The following is a 22,867-nucleotide window of genomic DNA, read 5'->3' as shown; positions in this document are numbered from 1 at the left end:
GCCGCTTTCCTAAACCCCATCTCGTGATTCATTCATGCATGCTGTAAGTGGCTGCACTGAACTATGTTTCCAAAGCGCTTACCAAAGCATATGAGACGTAGTGGGCACACCATTTCATATGATGAACAGAGAAAGACTCCGATTTTAATTTTATGTTTAGTGCCACAGTGAAAATAGTCATTTCTAGATGGCAGAAACTAAAGTCTTTATTTCTTTACTAAATCAAAATCTCCTCGACATCAGTGGATGCTTTCCTTGATAACAGAAGAGAAGAAATCTTGGAACTGTCTTTTCCTCATCCTTTACAAAACTTGCTATGGAAGGGAAGATCTTAAGTGACCACCAGCCTAATAAGAGTCCCCTGAAGAAGAGAAGCATCCCATGAGATCAGCGCTACACCTAGGTAATAATGCCTCAGGGAACAAATAACTTATTTGTTTCAGTCTGTGCATATACGTATCTGTATCTTTCATTTTCTCTAGATTATCTATTTTTGTATAAAGAAAGCCTTCATGATGGGACATGCAAGAGCTGTCACTCTTAAATCAGTTCCTTTATCCTGCACTGCAACAGACACAGGCAGGTTCTCACAAACCCACCTAATCCTAGTCTTACCCACCGGGTAGAATCCGTCTTTTTGATTACTGCAGGCAACAAATGAACTGATACGCTGAGCCGTGAGACTTGATGCTTGTTACCAGAGCTTTCACCTGAATACTGTACCTACACGCTATTAACAAATATACACCTACCCATATTCTTCTACAATTCAGCCATACTACTTGTTCCAGCCACCTCCTAGAAGAATGACTGAGTACAACCTGGGTGTCAAATCATAATTTATTAAAGTTATTACCAGGTTACTATGATTAAGCAATTGAAATTATGAGTCAGATTCTGATCTAAGTATGCATAGGCAAATAAAGTACATAATTAAAAAATAAATTACTCTTTTTATTTTTGTAGCGTTCTTTGCCAAGAAAACAGAGCAGCATCTCCCTAGAACAGTGTGAGCTTTACAGAATGCTTTGCCTTTCTGTGTCCTTGTCACAATATTTAGGGCCTTATGAATGGCTTTAAACAGTTGATTATTAAAATAGCAAAATAATATCATAGAATGTTGGATTGGCATAGTTACGACATGAAAAAAGTCTAGTATTTGCATTTTCTCCAGTAGTAACACTCATTGCACAACCTATGCATTTTATACTATATATTTTTAAGATATTGGATGCCAGTATGTAGGTTTTGACAAGAAAGGAAAATAGGATCAAAATAATATATTACTGCAACTAATCAATGATTAGCAAGTCTTTGTTTCTGCACTTCTTACTTGTTGATGTTAAGAACTTTCAACAAGTTCAGCTTCTCATATCAAAGGGAAAAAACAGGAGAAAAAAAAATCTGCAATATTTAGCCTGTACCTTTTGCCACAAGTCTTCTTCCCACAGTAAGAGCTACACTGTGTCTTTAATAAAAGCTTCTAGTTGAATTCAAAAGAGAGATTGCTGGTATAGTATCATTTCAGTGAGCACTTTTTCACAAGTTTTCACTAAGAAGTATGTACAGATCAAACCTCCAACTGCCCTTTTCACTTCTGGAGGCAGAGTTCACAAATTACTATAAATTATATTGGAAAAGTATCAAATAAGCTTGTAAAAAAATTATTAAAAAGCAAGTTTTTGAGGAATTTCAAACTGTTAAAGGACATTACATAGGTAGGGTAAACCAAAGGAAAAGGAACAGAAGTGGAATCTCAATATAGTTAAAAAAGGAATTTTAATCTTCTAATTCAGGAAGAATATAATAATATAATAGAAAAAATTAATTGGAACTTTTCTTTACAATGCTAATAAACTGGAAAGAGAAGGGGGGAGTGGCAGTAACCGTTCAGAACAACTACAATATGCATGTCTATAACTTCCTCTTGCTTACGTACCTAAGGTACGTCCATCCCGTGACCTACATGACTTGATTTCACAAAATGGTGTTTTCCTCAGTGACCTATTTTGGATGCTCTTTGCAATTTTCCAACACCTTTATAAGACAAAAGTCCTATAAAATGGAAGTAGCCACTGTGATTCCTAGCAAGGTATGGCTGGTACACATCTAAATTTATTTCACGCAGAATAATACATCTCGTCTTTAATTAGCCATTCATCCAGTTAACTTGCAGTGTACCTATGAAACTCCAACATCTAGGCTGCAGCTTGGGGAAGTTACAATAGTACACTTGGACAAGAACTGGTCATACATGAGTAACAACTTACATCAAGAATTTATTAGCCTGTGGATCTCAAAAGACAACGCTTGCCAAACTGACAGGCAAATCATTTAACATTCTGTGAATTAGGCTGTATAAATTTTAATAGGGTTGAAACCGAAAGGCTTACAACTCCTTCAATGTTGTTCTCGTTCTAAAGTCAGTGTTTTGTGCTTTATGGTTAAGCAGTACACATATGCTCTTGAAACAAGATCTTTAGGTTTTGCAGAAGCAACAAGTAGTTACTGCGGTAAATATTATTAACTTGCCTAGAATATTCTTTAAAGTAGGAGATAGAAAAAATTGCTTCTGCAATACCTTTCCGAAGATAACGCAGATAAAATCGCCAACAGGAAATTATCCTTCTATTCTCATGTTAACAGAAAGGAAAGAAAAGTTAAGACTTATCTGTGCAGACCCAACACAAATGCTATGGAGAATGCTTCCAAGGCGTACGCCTCATTTGTAGCAATGCATCCTCTAAAGACATATGGTAATTGTTTCTTTCCTAAACAATTACACCTGTTCCTTCTGCTTTCAGATTATACATACATAAATAGTTTCATACAGATGCATGCAAACCCTTGCATGCTGCTGGACCAGCCCCTTCCTTGCCCCACCAACAAAAGATGATTTGGTCCTTGCCAAATTAAAGTGCTAACCCTTCAACTCTCCTTGTTGGCATACTTGAAAGTAAGTACAAACAATACTTAAAAAAACATATTCAGTTACCAATCCAAAAAGGGACTTGGTCACTGAATATTGGTTTTCTACATGACCCTGTATTTTGAAACCCACGGAGCAGTATTTGGAACACACAAAACCTCTTTGTGGAGGTATTACAAAAGTATTAAGATACAGATTTTTGTGTCAAGTGAGACTAACTGAATAAAAAAATAGCTGGTGTACAAAAAAAGGCACCCTTTTTTCCTCCCAACCGTTGCTCTTAAAAAAAATCTTATTTAAAAGAAGAAAAAAAAAAAAAAGGGGGGGGGGGGGGGGGGAACCCTCACCACACACAAACACCAAGAAGCAGCTTTTTTGGGGTGGGAGCTGAGGAGGAGATTTAGACCTTGTTTTGTTTTTTTCCAGGAAGGTGATGAGTGCTTTTACAAAAGGACCAAGTGCAATCACAAGAATATCTTAAGACCACAATGAGGAAGACTGTGATTTCTTACATGCCTTTGAAGTCTGTCAGTATCTACTCTTTCTTTAGGTTTTTTATCATTATTGTTGAAGTGGATGTCCAGGACAAACAGCCCGCCTAACTGACAATGTGAAACATGCTCTCTGACAGAAAATGAAAGTATTTGCTTTAGGACTATACTTTAGCCGTTCAGCCTTTTGGGGCTTCACCTCTTGTCTGCTCATTCAGAAAAAGAAATACAAAACAAAACATTTGTCATCTCTGGAATGCAACGTACGTTTATAATAAAAATAAAGATTATATTATAGCCAGTCCATTGACATAAAAGAGCATCCTGTAACCTTTGATTGCATTTTTTTATATGTCAGACCCTGCCCATTAAATGCATCTGTCTACACTTTCATAAATCAAAGCCATAAAAAGCCATCGCGCAGAAATATTGTTGCTGAAACTTATCATTTATGACAGGCTATTACTTCAATATATTCCACTTAGCATTATGAATACCATTTACATCTCATGAGCGCATCATGTGACACCAATTACCAACCTTACAAACCAGTATCATATGGAAAAATCACATTAGCAAATTCAGATTCCTGCATACAACAGCAGCTTTGGCAATGAACTTTGTGCCGTATGTGAACGAAGGCTCACATTTATTCTGGGGTGAAGGAGGACCACTGGGGTATAATAAAGAATGAACTAAATTCAACTGTGATTTACATCCTTCACAAGCTCACTGAAGTCCACCAGATGTCACACACTGTAATTCAGTGCTAAATTTAGCCCAAAGCAGGCATACGTGCCTTCATTTTTAGCATTATTTTAAGACAGTCAAAAAGCTTCCCTCTTTTACCCCCAGAAGGTTTGGATTACAGTCCTTCCAAATTTAGAAATGCCTCTGTCTAGGAAGAACAGTAGTTTTCTTTCATATTTCCGATGAGGCAAAAGCCAAGCAATACTAGTTAATTGTTGTTTATTTCTCTGCACCAGTTCTTATATCACTGGCTTTGAATGGAAGGCCACAGAATCAGTAAAACTTGCCAAACTCATCTGGGAGAGGCAAGTCCATTCACTAAAAAAATAACTAAACCCAACCAAAACCCCCATAGTCAATGATTTCTGGTTTGTGTATATGCATTACCGGTACACACAATCACATATAAATTAAGGATAAATTGGTAATTCAGTTCAGATACCAATTTACATTAAAATATAGCACTGACAAAGATCTCTTACAAGGAGAATTACATTAATATCCCCCAGCTACTTAAAAGAGACTGAATTTATGAAGATGCAAACATATTTCAAGGTGAACAGACTTTGATCTGCACTACAGACTTCCTGCACTACAACATTTCAAAGTGAGCATGCTACCACACCTGGCTTTAAAGGTAAAAAGAAAAATGTGAGAGGACTCTTCAGAAACTATGACCCAAACCTGGTCACAGGCAAAAGCAAGCTCCTGATACTGTGATAAATACATAAATGTTTTCACCATCTCTGTCATAATAACAAAGCAGCAAGAACATAATGTCGTTCATCAATTTATTTTTGTGTAGTAAGGAAAGAGATCCTTAAAAAAAAGAAAAATAAAAGAAAATCTAAAAAATAAACTTCAGAGCGTGCTATGCTGCACTCAATCAATGCATGGAAAACAGAATATATATTTTTGTACAGTTTGTACAGTCATATAGTATTTCTGCAAGAGTTTTTCCCGTAACACATGTAATTGCGTAATAGTCCCACCAACCTGTACTGAAGTCAAGACAAATGCTATTTTATCTAAGGTACTAAGTTTTTTCCCATTAAAACATGCAACCTCAGAAAGCGCTTGCAACCAGAAATTAAATTTCTTTGCCGGTATTAGTTCATAAAGTTGTTTCCCTGTTATACAAGCTCATGGCTAACTGATAAGAACAGATATTACAACTCAGACTCCTAAAAGAGTCCATTTATTTATGATTACTTGTGTAAGTGCTTCCTGAAACAAGCTGAATGTTTTAAACATCATGCTCTAACATTTTTCATTGCCATTATTAGGATGAAAGATGAACAGCTTGATTTTATTCAATTGAGGCGTAAGCATATCAATTGTCTTCAACTAAAATGGCTATCAGACAAATAAAAATCAGTACAACTACAATGCCAAGATAAACTATCCGGCACTCTGTTAAAAGAAAATCTAAAAAACCCACTTCAACAGAGCATGCTATGCTGCACTCGTTGATCAATGCATGGAAAACAGAAGATATATTTTTGTACAGTCATATAATATTTCTGCAAGAGAGAAGTTTCTGTGCAAGACAGAACTTCTGTGAGAAGTTCTGGTCCGTGCCAGACCTCAGGCAGTCGGACAGGTAATGACTGTTCCAGCTGGTTTTATGGTCAGAGCACTCAGCACACCTTGTCAGCTGCAGCAGCTGTTCCATGCCCAAACCATGGCCCCCCAGAAATATGATACCAGTAGTACAAAATTCTGCTGCAAAATGAAGTACTGGTAATGTTGAAAATGGGGGTCTGAGCTCCAAAGAGCACTGCTCTGATTTAGGACAAACCTGCTGTTCCCATACACATGAACACTCATCGTAACTATGGGAGAATTTTTCTTTAAGAAATCAGGGTTAATTTGAAAGAGAGCTTTCTTTCTTTCTCTCCTAGTGACTCCCCTTTCCTTCGCAACTCTTTTATGGAAGCACAGGTTGCTATCCAGCCTCCAACGGTTTAAAAAAAAAAATAAAAAATTTAGAAAGCTTGATTTTAGTGCTTCGCTTCTTGCTTTGTCTATCCATGTCTGTCAATGATGAAATAATTTCTTGAATACTTAGAAGGAAAGTTTTGATGGTTGAATCTGGTGATGGTTTGAGAACAGAGCTCTCCAGCAGGTCCAGCACCAGCCAAGTGACTCTAGTCACCAGCTTGCCCAGTTTGAGGAGATGAGGAGCTACAGCACTAGCTACTACCTTCTCTATACATGCTGTATTAAAAGGCTAGTATAGACTGATCGCAACAATGAGGATTAGGGGACACTTACTCTATCAATCTGCACAATTCAGATCATCTCTGGCCAATACAAAAGTACCACTTACATCTGTTTAAATTCCCCTCACAACCCTATATATTTGAGACTGTTGTTTATGTAGCTCCAAGGTAACAGACTGCTGTGAACTTGTCCTTAGCACAAACCCTACCTGCACAGCCACCAGAAGACTAATTCTGGTTTAGAGGGGGCCACTAGGGAAGCCATGGCACACATGTAGTTAACTCCTCAAAACATCCACGCTCCTGTGAAACAGAAGAGACCCACAAACAACCCCACCATCCACACGTGTGCAAATTGTACCTCCAAGGTCGGGAGTAAAATCAGGAAATACCGTAAAGGCAGTTCAGCATCTGCACCTGTTTGAATCTCTTCTTCAATGCAGTTATTGGACACAAACGCTGATACAGCCGAGCTTTTCTGAACTTCCATTGGTATGAAAAATATGTCATTTTTCTTCACTCTTAATAATTGCTTAACTGAAACTTATGTTTTTCCTAGGAAACGAGAACGGAAATGTTGGCTGCATTACTGCGAGTAAAATAAATGTGTGACAGTATTTAATTCTTCTGGTTGCTCAGGTTCTGAATATTTTTTAAGAATCCACAATAATTGCATTTCATTATGCCTGACAGCTTCTTTTATGATGCTTTTTTCTCATTGGGGTGAAGAGAACAGCACACAAAAATCAACAGAACAACAAAGCAAATGTCCCTGAATACAATGAAATTCCAAGAAATTTAGGTGAGGTCTGTAAGAATTCTCTTATGAAGAGGTGAAAACAGAAAGGAATGAATCCAGACCCCTGAAAATGATCCCGGATACCTAAGGATACATCTTCACAATCTGACCATAAAGGCCAGATGCAGACACTGCCAAGGGCAATGAGAATTGGTGAAAGAGCATTTTAGCACTCTGGGTGCAAGTCAAAACACCAAGGAAATATCCCTAGAACACAACTGGTCTGTTTCTGAGACGTGGCAGGCCAAGTTTCAGACATTATCAGATGTCATTAGATAAAGAGAAAAGAATTACATGGTCACCTAGACAAAACAAAATCCAAGATTCTTTCCCAGTTGTCATAAATGCATCCAAAATTAAAGAATATTGAAACAGTCTCTCAAATTATCTGGAAGAAGCTAGGCAAGATTATTAAGCAGCTAGTAGGTACAGATCTTCTGATAGAGGGAGGGGTTACAAATATCTACACAAGAAAATACATCAGTGCTTAAGACCATGGACTATGGATTTTAGCTCATTTCCTCAGCATCCATCGTGCTCCTGGGATATTAAATGACCTCTCACGCAGTTTTGTAGCCTTTGTGAATAACTGAATCTTCCTTTTGTGATCAAGCTACATCTGCTGATGTTCTGGACTACTTATGTTACCTCGATTCATCTGGCTTTAACAAATAAATGTACTAGACGCGCAAGGATGCAGTGATGCTATCATTTCATCTTGGTACAAGATATGGCAGATTCCTTTTATCTCCAGCTTTGATATTGATACCAAAGCAGGGATTCTCATTACATAAACAAAACATTCACTTACTCCAAATGAGTTACTAAAGCAGGGGCTCTAGCTCAGAGTGTATCGTGCTTCAGGATGCTTAGAAGTAAACATGAAAAATAAAGAAATTAGACCTACTGAATATTTTCCACATTACAAACGAATGGGGAAAGTAGCAATAAAGCTGTCGGTAAAAAAAGCTGCATCTCTAATGCTCCATCAAAAATAACTTACGTTTAATCATAAACAGACCACAAAAAGAGAATAAACAAGCCAGAAAAGCAACATACATAACCCTGAATATTTAACAGTTTGATATTCCTTTGGAAAGCATACCATTTTAGACTGCTACAAATACAGAATAGGTGCTTAAAGCTAAGAAATATTCTGCTGCATTAGATATTTCAAGTATATTAAACACAGTTTTCTAAAATGGCTTCCCCAAGAATAAGAACCCAATGAATATATACAATAAATACAGAAGTCACTAACTCTTTAGAAGTTCTAAAACTCTCCAGCACATCTTTTGGTGTGTACAGGGGGGAAACCAAAAAAGAAAAAAGTTTGTGTATTTTTTATACATATATGTACACACATAGACACACACCCCTCAATAAAGAAAATATGAATTCAACGTAAGCCTTACAATCCAGAAAGCTCTACAACTATCAGTTGAGAACGCTTTGCTCTGTACATCTTACAGAAGGCTGTCCATTCCTAGCTAGTTAGTTAGGAGCGGTTATTCCTAAGTACCTCCCTGTATAATTATTGATATTCTAAAGAATTTATACAGGATATTTATGTCCCCCATGGAACATAAGCTGAATTATTTACCTTTCTTCCTGCTGAAAGCACGATTCATGTTGAAAAGTCTCTCCAGTCAACGATGTTTCTGGGTTTGGGGTTTTTTCCCCCCACTTTAACCTGCAGAACAATACACATAAGAAAACAAAAAAAATCCATTATTCTACTTGAATTTAGCATGTTATCTTCGTAATAAAGAAAATGCAAATTATTTTAAGAATTCTGAAATAATTCAGAGAAATAAAAAGGAGATGTGCTTTGCTGAGGAAGAAATTGCAGAATTAAGAAGAATTATGTCCGAATGCCTAGTGGTACTTAACACAGAAAGACATTTTAAAGCTTTCTGTTGAAGCTCTTCTCACTGAGATTTCAGAGACAGAACAGATGGTATTATACATATATATGAAGACAAACGCCACACACACATAGGTTAGAAAGAAAGTTTTAAAATGAATGCTGACTACAAGACTCCATAAAAACATTCAGTTCACATTTGCACTGCCCTGTTTTGTGTCATTTCAGCTGTCAGATTATTTCAAGCTATGCTTTCATCTTCACATGGGCTTGACATTGGGGGAAAAAATAAAATACAAATCACAATATAAAGACTCCTCTTCACCCAGGGTTTCAATATTGAAAAAAACTGCCCTCTATCAGTGCAACTACCTCCTTGCTCCAATTACAGCACAATATTAGTTCAGAAGTTTATTCTTTACCAACGCTTTACAGCCAAAAGAAAAAAGAAAAATCCATCCCATCCAAACCTGTTCAAAACATCCCATTTTGTAGTATAATTTTTTTTCAGCCATATGTAAAAGATATTCCTACCACTCTTTTCAATTCTGTTCAGACCTTCCAACCAAAAGCTGCACCAGTGCCCTTCCTCTTTCTCTGCTCTCAGAGCAGTCCAGTCATGGCGGGGGCGGGGGGGGGAGCGGTGGTGGTTAAGAAAAAGAAAAAAAATGGAAAAATAAAAGCAAAGCCCTTGATATCAGATTATCTTTGAAATCAGTTAGTACTTTGCTTTTGCTTCAAATAAAAACTAAATTTAAGCCAGTATGTCAAATGTCAGCATGAAGACGACTGACAAATTCATTTCAGGTACTTTATGCAACTCATTAATACTTTTTGTGGTGCTTCTCATCTTTTTTAAATAATTTAGTTCATTGCCAGTTAAAGCAATTGCATCCTAATTCCCATGTTAATAGTTGATATTTTTCAAATGAGAACACATGGGCAATTACAGCTATAAGTCACCTCCATTTCATTTCCAAGCAATGACTGATGTAGCAGGACTTCTTTTCCATACAGCCCTGTGAGAATGAAGGAATAAACCCTGTTCACCCAAACCACAGCGTAGCACCCTAGATGTACGACCAACCAACATTTGCTCTTTAAAGTATGGGTACCTTCTGTTTTACAGATTTCCCCAAGTACTTAAGAAGGGAGGATGCAATGAAATAAGCAAAAGTGGGAGGATATGCTTTCCATCTAGTTATTTTAATACGAAGTCAAGAAACAATGCATTTGGTACGCTGCACAGTAGTTCTTAGCAAAACTGCCAAAGCCTTATGTACACCCCCAGCCATTCCCGCCAGCTGCCTTCGTTACCATCAGCGCTACACAGAAAGCTGCGGATACACAGAGGTCAGCGAAACCAGAACAGACCCTGAAGGGCTCTCTGAAGTCCTAGGAACGGTTTCAGCAGCATCCCAGGAACCAGCAATGGTGTTACTAGCGTAACCGGTAAGTAATAGCTCACCCGCGAGGGAGTTTCACCAAAAGCTGCCAACATGCAAGTAGTTCTCCTTGAGGGAAGGCGCAGAGCGGGGCTTTCAACAGTGTAAATAATGACAAACCCATTAACAAGCAGTGAACAGTATTAGAATTTCAGCTTTTCAATCAACTGATGAGTGTGTTTAGTTTAGAGGTTTACTTTCACCAGCAGGCTACTATATATACCCTTAGGATGTATAAACAATGGCAGAACTTTGCTCAGGATGTTCACCTTCCTCATGAACTATTACAATCCCTGAAGAAAGCAGTTTTGAGTAAAAGAGCGTGCTTTCCCCTCTTAGATACCTCTGGCGGTAGTCTAGCTCAGCACTAGACCAGCAACTTCAGTTCTCCTCCACCATGGGACCACAACACGTCCTTTCGCAGAACCCTTTTTTTTTAATTGCGTATCCCTGAGCTCACCCAAGAGACTATTAAGCAACATATTTGAGATGGCTTGCTGAGTCAAGGATCTCCTAACAGAGACCCTGCACGCACATCATGAGGCTGCTGGCTGGGCACATTTCTGCAGCTCACTGTTCAAGTAGTTTGTTTAGAACACAGCATAACCAAGTCTGCTTTTTTTTTTTTTTCCCCCTCATGGACAAGGATATATTACCATTAAACTAATCTACATTAAGAAAAGCCAGACTTTATTGACTACTTACCTAAAACCAGACAGTATTTGCCAAAAGTGTGTTCATAATTTCAATTCCAACAAAACATCAATAGAACAAAAAATGGAAACTGCTTAGGTAACAAGTAGTACTAAGACAATCAGTGTACTTCCACTTATCACCAAAAATGTTATTAAACAGGGAAACAAACACAATTAGCTACACGCAACTGCTTTTAAAATTCCCTCAAACTCTACTATGAACAACTCCATCAACCTTTCAGATGCATGAAAAGCAGATGGTTAAATGCCCCATAAAACTTTGCTATTTTAAAAAAAACCAACCCAAACACCACCAGGCTAATTGCAAATTCCTCAGTTAGGCTTGGGGGCTAGAGGGTGGTACCAGACTGCCGTAAGCAGCACTGGTAAGGTTTTGATCAGGAGAAGAGCAAAGTTATGGTTAGACATATCTGTGTGTGATATCTTTGCTGACGATATTCAAACAGACAAACAAACAAAACTATTAGGACCAAGCAAGCTGTTCCCTGATCATGGATGCTAGACAGGTTTCCTGGTAGAATATGATTTTGTTTCTGACAACGCTCGACACACAAAGCTGCTGGAAGAAACAGAGTTGCAGAACAGTCTGTTAAAAGCTTGGAATGGAGTCAAAAGGAAGGTAAATCAGAAAATCCCATTACAGCGCAGGGAGCCCTGTGCAGAAGCAGGGAGTCCTTCCCCTGAGACAGCTTGTTTGGAAAAGGTAAAGCAGCTGGAACAATCAGAGCCATTAGGGAATAGGAATGTGGACCAAACCATGTCATTACTCATCACTTAGGAAGACACACCTAAGTAAAGAATGCTCCTCCACCTTACTCCTAGGAGTTTTCTTCAGCTTTGCCCAGAAACCAAACCCTACTAGAAAACACAAACCTGCAAGTGATTTCACAAAATGGGCAATTGACAAAATATGAAGATTTCTGACAGGTATAAACTAGGGAAATTCTAGGTTATCTCAGGTTATTTCTTTGGGAGCAGAGAGAAAAGAGAGACAGAAAGAAAAGAGAAAGAAAAAGCTTTGAAAATAATTTTATTAAATTAACAATAGTAAGAATATAAATAACAGCCAAACATCCTGGGCAGGGGGAGACACGACATTCTCCATCCGAGCAGTGAAATGGGCACATGGCATGGGAAGGTCAGTATTTAAGCTGCTGTACCCACTTCAAACAGTAACAGGGAAAAGCAAAAACCTTTACCTGCCTTCCCCTTTGCCTTCACTGCCATTAACCCCTTACTTTTCATGGCGAGGTGCTTCTCACAGTGAGGCAGAAACTGCAAAATGGCAGGGGGGGGGGCAATGGAACTAGTGGCTTTGGGGACCGTGGTGCTTGCACTGGTGGATGGTAGGATCTGAAGCTGAAATCCCCTCCTCGGTAATTACTTTTTAACACTACCAATAGTGTCAGTTGCTGTCTTTACACTTCAGGGCAGCAAAGGAAGCGGCGCGGCAGCTTTCCAGCCCCCAGCACAAGCAGCCGCGCTCCTCCCTGGCTGCCGAACCGCTTCCGAAGCTCCCACCCAGACAGCTCCAAATGCCTGTGGGCTCCTTCAGAATTGTTGTGTTTTTATGTGTTTTCTAAATTTAGAACTGTCTCAGACAAGCCAAGAGAGAGGGTACTTCGGAAAGGGATGAAACAAGCCACCTGTGTTAACTGGCTCATTTATCTCTTACTTCCTCTTAAAACTCGGGCATTCCTCAGGATGTATTTGTGGTCATGCCCCCTGCCACCAGTCCACCATCTCCCCCCTCCCCCCCTTTTTTTAATATAACTTTTTTTCATGTCAAGAATAATTCTTCCAACAAAACCTCCCTAAAACCCCCAACGGGCACCCACCCACTCCTCCTAAATAATAATTACAAAGTTTAAAACAAAAACAACAAAAAAAAAAAAGTCCAACTGTCCCTTCCCTCTCAAACACACATACAGTTCCCATACAAAGCCATACTTAGCTTCAGAAGACCTGAAGCTTCAGGCTCTTTCCCCTTTCAGACCCCAGCCTTCCAAGCACACCAGATAACATTTCATACAAGAATGAAGCACAAAATGTCTTAAAACCTTGAAAACCCTGTTTTCAAAAGCGCCGCAGCACACAGGAATGCGTGATTCACTGACTTGCTATGAAACTTAGGCTTATAAAGTTACTTCTGAAGGTAACATCAGAAACTTCAGAATATGGTAACAGCTTTAAAATTCAAAGTTAGACCAAAACACCATACAAATATTGTCCTGATATGACATGTGACATAATGAAGGAAAAAAAAAATCATAATAGAAGACTGCATTAAGCGATACACAAAACCAAAAAAATCATCACATCATGATGTTCTCCCCTTCCTTTTGTATTACAATTAAGTGAAACGCTGACTTGCCACAACTCTTTCTCCTCTCAAAAAGTAAAATCATAATAAAGAGATGTTGAGACGTTTGAAATCATAATAAAGAGATTTTGACACGTTTAAGAACAAAATTCAGTGCAGATCTGAACCTACACTCACACGCAGCCTTTGTTAATGCTCGGGAAGCAAGCAGTTCCACTCACGGCTATGAAAAGATGTGTGCCCTTTAAGTTTGTAAGCGATAATAGCATAGTCTACAGGAATATAAACTACCACAGCATTTAAAAAGTATTTACTGCTATAAAAACTTGCAGGAAAAATACCTCTTCAAGATCCTCAAAAACAGCACAGCTTTATGGGCTTCACCAAAATGGAACAACTTTCTGCCAGCTGAAGTTCTTAGCCTGTGCGTAGGCTTTATAATTGCACAGAAGCACAAATAAAGTACAAAGGAGAACATTCAGTCACTGGAAAGCTTTAAAGTTTTATTAATGTCTGCATTTCCAAAATGATTCGTTAGCCAGAAACAAGCGGCAGGCATACTTTCTGGCTGGAGGCAAATCTGCAGAAGTCCAAGGTTAATTCTTGTACTTTTTCACATGTGCAAAGGTGGGGGGGGAAACTGGTCAAGAATTGGTCTTCTCTCTCTAGCACTCTCACCTCCCCGCCACCAAAGCATACCTTGATGCTGAGATGATGATATTCTCAATGGGACAGACTCAAACATCAGTGCTGGGCTGGCCCTGGAGCACGCAGCGAGGGAGGTGTGACAGCAAAGTGACCAGAGGTGCCACCAGGGTTCACCCAGCACCAGTGAAGAGAAGACAGAAGTGGTCTGGCAAGCACCAAAACAGCTGGAAACCACATCCTTAGAATATATCTCAGTATATATTCTTATACTGAGATATAAATATATATCTTCCAGTAAGCTCCCTCTCCTCCCGTGAAAGGGATGGGCAGGAACATCCTAATGCAAATGCTGAAAATGTTCCTCCAGTCTGACTGGAAGGCACAGAAGAACCACATGTACCGTTCTTAATTCTCTCTCAGCCCGTACAAGCCTAGTACTGTTCTGACACATGCTTCTCCCCCCACAACAAGAAGTATTTCAGACCACAGGTAAAGAAAGCATTTCTCATAGAGTACACCTGCCAAAGCTAGAGGAGAATTCACAGAAACTCTGAGGAGAAGCGGACAGTAGCGCTTTGCTATAAATAACAACATCGGAGGCTTGGCACCAAAATAATCTACATGAAACCCACACATTTCCTACCAGTTTCCAAAACTGTTAGGGTAAGTGGCTTTTTAGGCTCCCATTTCCTAAAAATAAGCTGCTCCTTTCAACGGGGAAAAAGAAGATACAGAGGAGTAACTGTCACAACACTAGCACACCGCAACAATGCTTATACCATCAGTCAGATTTACTATCCAAGCTGTTTCTCCTTCCTCCAGAGGTCAGACCACACTGCTCCCCCTCCATCCATCCACCTCTCCCCCCATCCTCAGGGCTATTTAACCACTTAGCAGGAACGAGCTACAGCTGCACATCATCCATGTCAATCAACCCGCTGCCTTCCTGGCAAGGCCACAGCTGCATGTTATCAATGCTAATCAGCCCACCGCCTTCAGTCCTCTACAAGTAACAGGTGACAAAGGGGTACAACCGAGACACCTGACAGCAAAAAAACCCCTCCTTAGGCGAGGTTACCACTAATTTTTGTTTTAGGGCAAGAAGAAATATCAACACCAAAAAGTATAACAAGATGAAATTTCACTGTTAAAGTAGAACTCTGAAGAAAATACATTTAAAACTCCTACAAGCAGCAATAAATCCTCAGACAAATCACTAACTGCACAATCCTAAGAAAAAACAAATAAATACAAAATTAACTTCTTTCGCAAAAAACAGTTGTCTACATCTGGCTTTTAAAGCATTAGAAAATATATTTAATTTTTGAAAAATTGTATTTTTCAGCAGATTTATTTTGTATTAAGCTTACCATTATTCTGATCTGTATTAGTGGATTACATTACTCACCAAACAGACTAGTTTATCCCGTACAAACAAAAGGAATAACTTGAAAAATACAGATATTCCCTTCTTCCCAAACTTCTCATATTTTGCAAGAAAAACTGATACTTGTCTTTTGCTCACTGTAATGGAAAAGTAATGAACAGGATACAAGAGGAGCTTCCTTCTCCCTCCAAATCCACCAGCACCAGTGTCTAGTGAAGCGTGGTGAAGGATTTCAGTCGTGTCAGCCTAATTTTCACTGTGCTGTACAAGAACTTACAGATGTCAGATGCTCAGAGCCAGTAGAAAAGCTTTATACATGTTCTCTCTCAAAGAACTCCGGCACTTTTATCTGCTTCCAAAAGACAGACAGATGGCAAACATCTTGCTCCCTTGCAGACAAGAGGGTCTGTATTTGACATCCCATTAGCCATCTGATCATCTATGTGGAATCCAAACAAGATTTTGTCCTGCTGTTTTCAGGTGGATGGTGGAGAGCTTTGTTACTGTTTTAACAGCAATAGAGTGAGATTCAGCAACGGGGTCCACCATCAACAGGTAAACACAGAACAGCTCTTAAAAGAAATCTGGTAGAAGCGATACTAGAGTCTTGAGCTTTTTGACTCACAGCATGAATAATTCTCTAAAATTTTACATGCAGGTCTTGCTTGGATAAATATATACAGTTAGAAAGAAAGATAGAAAGATGTATCTTGACACAATATGATTACTTCTATGTTGACATCATCCTTTCTTCTCTGAAAGAGCTGAGTGTTCCGTACACAATCTAGAAAAGCTATTTTATACCGGCAGCTTATTTTCAAATCCTCCATTGCATTTTCTTTACGAGGGGTGGGGGGAGTATTTGAAATCTTCAGGTTTCAAAAAAATAGCAAGTTCTTGTTAACCTTCTGAAATTAAGGTTGTTTTTATTGCATTCATTGCACTTTCACAATCACGTTGTAAAAAGTGCCACTGACAGAAAAGGCAGAAATGGAAAGGCTCATTAGGTATTCTAAAGGTAGTCTCCAAATAAACACAACCATTTTAAAATAACTTAGTTTAGTTCCACTTGAAATGAAAAGCTCGTCACATTTAGCAGATCCATCGTGGAGGTATAACAGTTTAACAAAAGGTACCATTTTACTTCTCTACCAAAGTATATTTAGCCAAACTCGAGAAATTAGACACAGCATTGTGCGCACACACTCAGCAGGTCCCATAAGACCCTTTACGTGCTTCCCTCAATGCACATTAACCTTAATTGAAGTTCAAAAGCCGATTACTGGTGTTCAAAAGATGATTTAAAGAAAGTGAAAAACCCAGATGTCTGTTTAGACAGAAGCAACCGGAAAATTTCTACGTAGGTAAGAGGGAACAACGAGCCAGAGAAGAATAAGAAGAAATGTGCCTGCATCTCCTATCACAGCACCCCCACCCACCCCCCGCGTCACCTTTGCTCCTGTAGATTTCACAGTATACCCGAGATGCTTTCTCTGCTGCAGTCCTCTCTCCAGGAGCCAGCCCAGCAGGCTTGCTCCAATTTATCATAAATGCAAAATGAGGAAAATACTCACCCTTTCCCCAAGAGCTCTGAACTACGACACTACAAACAGTTTTCTAACTCTTTGAAGTCACAGTTTGAGAGGTTTAATCGTAAAAGCTTTTGGGGGTTTTTGGGTTGGTTTTTGTGGGGTTTTTTTAGTGTACAAGATCAATACAAAATTAACAGAGATTGTCCTCTTTTGGAAATGAGAAGTGCATGCTAAAAAAGTTATAATCATGTCAAAAGGGGAAGAAAAGGGAAAAAAAAAGATGATATCATTATTTAAACCTATTTATCCGCAGGACTTCAAGTTGATACTTTTATACCTTAGTTAACTTGGGGACCCTTATTCCGCAGCTCTCCCTCAAAGGAAAACCAGAACCCCTGTATAAATTCTAGGCATACAAACTGCTACACAGAGTGTACATATACTTGCTTGCTTATCTTTTACAGCCCAATTCCGATGATCACTTCCCTCCCAGTGCTAAATGTCACATGTTGATAAAAAAAATCACTGCCATACAAATTTCTGACTTTCACAGAACCAACTTATTCATATTCTGAAACAATGACATATGAAAGCGCCATTCATTTAACAATAGTTTAAAAAAGTGTCATTCACTTCACAAAGACTTTTAAAATCCATGATACTGAAGACAATCCCTTCCCATCAAAGTCAACAGATTTCTCATGAATGTTAATACATTCAGAATCTTTGCTTGAATTGGTTAGCCTCAAGGACAGCATTACGTTTTATTTATACAGGTGAGATGGGCTTTATTAAGTGATTTCAACAGTTTTCAATATCAAGAAAAGTTGGCAATATCGATTTTGTCACTTCTACTAAATCTCACAGTATCTTGAAAACTAGGTTCTATTTTTCCTAGGCTTTATCATAGTACATTCTTTTAGCTTTTTTTCTTTAGCCGTTCTGAATGCATTCTGAAGAATCCCAACATTTCAACAGCGACACGATACAAAGTTAAAAGCACAGATATTAAACTAACACAAAAACATGGGAACCAAAATCACATTTATGACAAATTAATCTCTTCATCTCTGTCTTGTAGGTATGTGTTGAAGTAATTCATTATAATGTGTATTAAAGAGAAACATTCAGGGTTTGTGCACTATTATCATTACTGGGAATCTTTCTTCAAGGTTTTGGTAAGTGATCTATCCTAGAGTAATTTAGCAGAAAATTACTGAGATATAGGCTACGACATGATAGAAGTTCCAAGCTAACAACACTTGAATTCCTTCAAGTCTTCAAGACTTCACTTTCCCCAGGTAGAAGTGTTCTCTATCTTCTAACACAGTTGGGACTAAGGAGAAATGTGGAAGTTTTTAAAAGCACCACAGATCAGCAAGTTGAGACTCAAATATTCATTGCATCACAAAGGGAAAGGTACTAGCTGCTTGGGACTGGGAGGACACAGTTCCAGTCCCAGCTCCCACTAAATTCCATGCAGTTGAAACATGCTGCAAGTCTAACATCGTGTTCACAGTTTGTTCAGATTTCCACAGAAAACCCCTCAGTGAGGCATCTCCAGTATTTGGGAATGAAAGAGTGTCTTCTCCTGTCCTTTGCGAGCATATGATACTTTGACAACAACCCTTAAAGCACTACACGTAGCCACTCACCCCCAGGTAGGCACCAACTGTGCGGAACCTCCAGAACCAGAGGAGCGAACAAAATACAGGTCTGAACTCCTAAGTATGCAGAGAAAATTCAGACAACTGCTAACAACAGGTTCAGTGACTGACCCCGTAACTAAACTAGTGGAGTAAAAGGAGAGGGATGTGAAAAACAGGTACCAACACCTGCTATGTTTTCAAAGAAAGTAATTCTTGGGCTTTTCTCTTGAAAATTGGAGAGAAAGAGAGAGAAAAACAAGCAGAACAAAAAAAAAACAAAAACAAAAACAAAAGGCACCAAGCTCCCAGCTTTAGAAGAAGCTTTAAAACTGTTTAACAACTAGAAATGGACCCCTGCCAGAATGTTTCGTATTGAATGGCTTAAATACCCATGCCAGGCATTTATTTTCCCTTTCTTTCTATACAGACCTTCGCTACCAGCTCTGGTCTATGGCTTTGGGTACAGCAACCAGTTTCATAAATGCTGAAGCAAATCCATGATAATTTCATAGCACCTCAGTCCTTCCAGAAATTTAAGCTTTGCTACCAAGGTTTCAAGAACTCAGTATATGGATTCACAGCGTATCAAATATGACCACATTTAAACCAGATTTTCAAATGTATTTGTGCTGATGAAGTCTGCAAGTTAACTGCACTTGACCTATATTCATACTTTAACATCTGTCCCTACCAGTCAGCACCAAGCACCTGAGTACCCCGTGCTGAGATCCTTGGAGAGCACTGCTCACAGGGGCTAAACAGCTTTCCTCCTGTATCAAGAGCAAAACTCCATAGGCATGTGTATACCCTTTCATGAGATCCTCGTAACACCTAGCCATAGAGAATCTGCTGCTATATAGTTACCACCAGACGCTCAGAGAGAAGAAACCACAGCAAAACCACAGAACATCAAACGACACTCTACTGCATCCAGGCACTTGAGCAAACGCTGCTTTGAAAAATCAAACCTAGGAGTCAACCGGTGAAAAATAATCAGGACCACCAACATAAAACTGCACTCTATATCCAACCATTACACCAACTACATGCTACTCTCTCCTCCCCCTTCGCCCAACAACATACACTGACATTGTCAATTTTATGAATTACAAGTAACTATTCAAATTACTTAAGTTACCTCCAGGACAATCACATTCAAATAATACTGGTAGTCGCTAATGAAAATCAAATTATATGATGTTTTGCAATTCTTTAATACTGCTTTTCCAAAACACTTTCATGGTGCTATACGATCAAAGAAACAACCGTTCAAGAAAGAGACCTGAGCATCTCTACTGGTATTTATGTATTTCACAGAAGCTCATTTCAAAAGAAATAGCTAGAAGTACTGAGAAAGAACAGGCTTGCGTGAATTTACAATCTTAACAGCCTTGCTTCTACCACAGTTTTAAATATTTGCTAAAAAAATTGAGCACCAGGGTAATAATGGAGAAATACAGCAATGTACAAGCGTTTCTGTAACAGGGAACAGTCATTATGGCCCAATACTATAAAAATCCTGCTCAAGCACACCACATCTTTAGATACAGTTTTCTGTTCTTTTCCAAAACCCATTTTGTTTTAATGGAAAACTTATGCAAGAAGATTCAAGCAAAGCTTCTTCTTTGGAAATTACTTGAATATGTATGCACACGCATAGATGGCTCACTGATGGCATGTGGACAAAAAGGACTGTTGTTGGTTTTTTACTAATATCTTTGCCTTTAAAAACAAAAAAAACACAGCACCACCTAAGTCACTTTAGAAAAACTGTACTTCTCAAAGAAAGAAATCAGTATCTCATATAATACTGATGTAACCCACAGCACAAATTTCTATATATAAAGATAAAAACATGAAGAAAAAGTAGTTCTGTTATGGTTGCAGGGGGGGCAGAGGTGAAAATCGAAATGACTAATTAGCAGTTACCTTGAAAACTGAAAGCATAAAGTATTTCAGCTGGGAGAGAAAATTACATGTGAAATTACTTACACACCTTGATAAGCTGGAAAGGAACTGAAGAGGAAGTATTGTTGTAAGCTGGGAGTAATGGAGACGTTAAGTACTACAGTGTACTTGCAGACAGAAGTTCCCAATCATTCTGCCAAACCTCAGTGCTCCTTTTTCTTCACTTTGTTTATGACTGTGAGCATGCAGGCTCTAATTTGTTTCTTGAACTACCCACATTTAAATCTTTTGGGAATTCCACTGCACAAAATGCTGCACAAAATTAATCTCACTTTTCTATTTCATCCAAGAATGTGCGTCTCTGCTAACTGGATTTTCAAAAGTATACCTTGCTGGTCACAACTCAGTGATCTTTTTCAGAAAAGGTTTAGCTTTGTGTGTTTAACCTTCCAGAAATTATTCTTTATTATAACCAGACTTAGACTTCTTAAAGAAAGCAGAAGAACTATTAGTATGACTGTGTTTTAAACTCCATTAAAATCAGCAGCCACAAGATGAGAGCATAACTACTATAGGAGCCAAATTAAAATATTCTTCTGACTTTGTAGCCTCTTCAAAAGGGGAATATTGCTGAAATTGCCACTACAAGAATCCTTTTCAAGCAGTAAAACCTCAACGTGCTGCCACTGAAACCTGAATGGCTTTAACACCCAAACTAGAGTCTACACCAGTTAGTAGGTATTCACTTTTCAAATGCTGTTGGAATCAAGCCAGTGGGAAACAAAATGTATTTTGCAGTCTTTTAATTTATAATCCATACACACAACCAAACAGCAGCACTTAAAAAGCAGGGAAAAGGAAAAATGTGGTTTGAAAGCAACCTTGAACTTAAATAAATGAACCAACCCCTGAATTTCCTTCAAATTCTCTGAAGAGTTTCATAAGCCACCCCCATGCCACTTTCCCCAGGGCGAGGGGGGGGGGGGGGGGGGGCGGGGAAGGAATAAAAAGGACAGAACTAATAGGCCAAATGATTATATCATTTTTTATGCCAAAGTCATGCTGGAGCTAAAATTGGTATAACAAAGGAACGTAGTTGCTTGTTAATACTGGGGAAGCTGCTTCCTCTCCCGTACTGCACTTAGCATTTATGAAATCTTTCAACAAAGGATGCAGAGAATCCATTGACATTAGGCAAAGTTTATAAGTATTCCTATGAGATTATTATTATTCCATCTTGTAGATGCATAAATTAAGACAGAGACACAATACATGGCCTCGCAGTGTCACTGAAAGATTGACAGCTGCAGTAAAGCCCAGGACTTCCAAATTTCACATTCCTGTTTAAGTCTTTCTCTAAACTGAAAATATTTTCTAGCAGCTACTTTGCAAGTTAAAATGGAGGTATTTTCTTGACAAAGTTTTTACAGCAAGCTTAGATAGTTCCTCCTTAATTTACAGTTAGCAAAAGATTACTACAGAACCAGAATGTAACTTTTCAAGCAGATCTCACTACTATTTCAGTAACTGATAGCTAAATAGAGGTTCCAAAGCAGCAAGGGAGAAGAAAAGTGGAACCGCAAACAGGACAGTGTGCCAACTTCCACTCATTGTATGGCCCCACTCCTCATGTTATGACCAATGACATATCTAGGAGCAACGAAAGGGGATGGATGACAGCCCTACCTGCTCGCCCCCTGCCCCAGGTAAGGATTACTGTGCCCACGGCCATACTGGGAATCGCTGAATGTGTACATACATACTCACCGTGGACCCCAGTGAAGCTCTACAGTAAGCTCACTCTCCTCACTATGCTTTGGGGAGCCTTCACAGAAGTCGGTATTTTGTCTTTCAAATGGTCCTGGCTGGCCAATCAAGCTTAATGAGTCCTTTTGATACTGATGGCACCTCATTCCTTGCTGCTGCTCTATGAACATAGGATAGTTCACTCGCTCAGTGTCTCTGCTAAATGATACTCTTACTTTAGGTTATAACCAAGGAGCTTCTCCTCCAACTGTCTGGAATAAAAGGAGTGATTCACCACCACATCTTGAATTCTGCTCAATTATGTAATTTAGGAAATAATCGTATGTTAACCATACCATTTTCTTCAGTCATTTGTTGCAATGTGCATTCTTTATCATGAAACTCTGGGTTAATTGTGTTTTTATTGCTAATTCATGACACTAAGGGGATAC

At 38.8% G+C, this 22,867-nt stretch overlaps 1 protein-coding gene across 5 annotated transcripts in view; it reads right to left on the bottom strand.

The window, feature by feature from the left end:
* GULP1 (GULP PTB domain containing engulfment adaptor 1) overlaps positions 1-22,867 on the bottom strand; it is a 162,996-nt gene that overhangs the window by 75,795 nt on the left and 64,334 nt on the right. For all 5 annotated transcript variants that reach the window (XM_040604502.1, XM_040604500.1, XM_040604504.1 and 2 more), the window contains one exon: positions 8,798-8,887. In XM_040604502.1, coding sequence (XP_040460436.1) covers positions 8,798-8,825 — 28 coding nt within the window. In that variant the 5' untranslated portion in view covers positions 8,826-8,887. The remainder of the gene's footprint in view (positions 1-8,797; positions 8,888-22,867) is intronic.

The sequence above is a fragment of the Falco naumanni genome, chromosome 8 (assembly GCF_017639655.2).
Source record: "Falco naumanni isolate bFalNau1 chromosome 8, bFalNau1.pat, whole genome shotgun sequence".
NCBI classification, from domain to species: domain Eukaryota; kingdom Metazoa; phylum Chordata; class Aves; order Falconiformes; family Falconidae; genus Falco; species Falco naumanni.
Note: the sequence above shows the minus strand (reverse complement) of the source record. Positions and strands in the feature narration are given on the sequence as shown.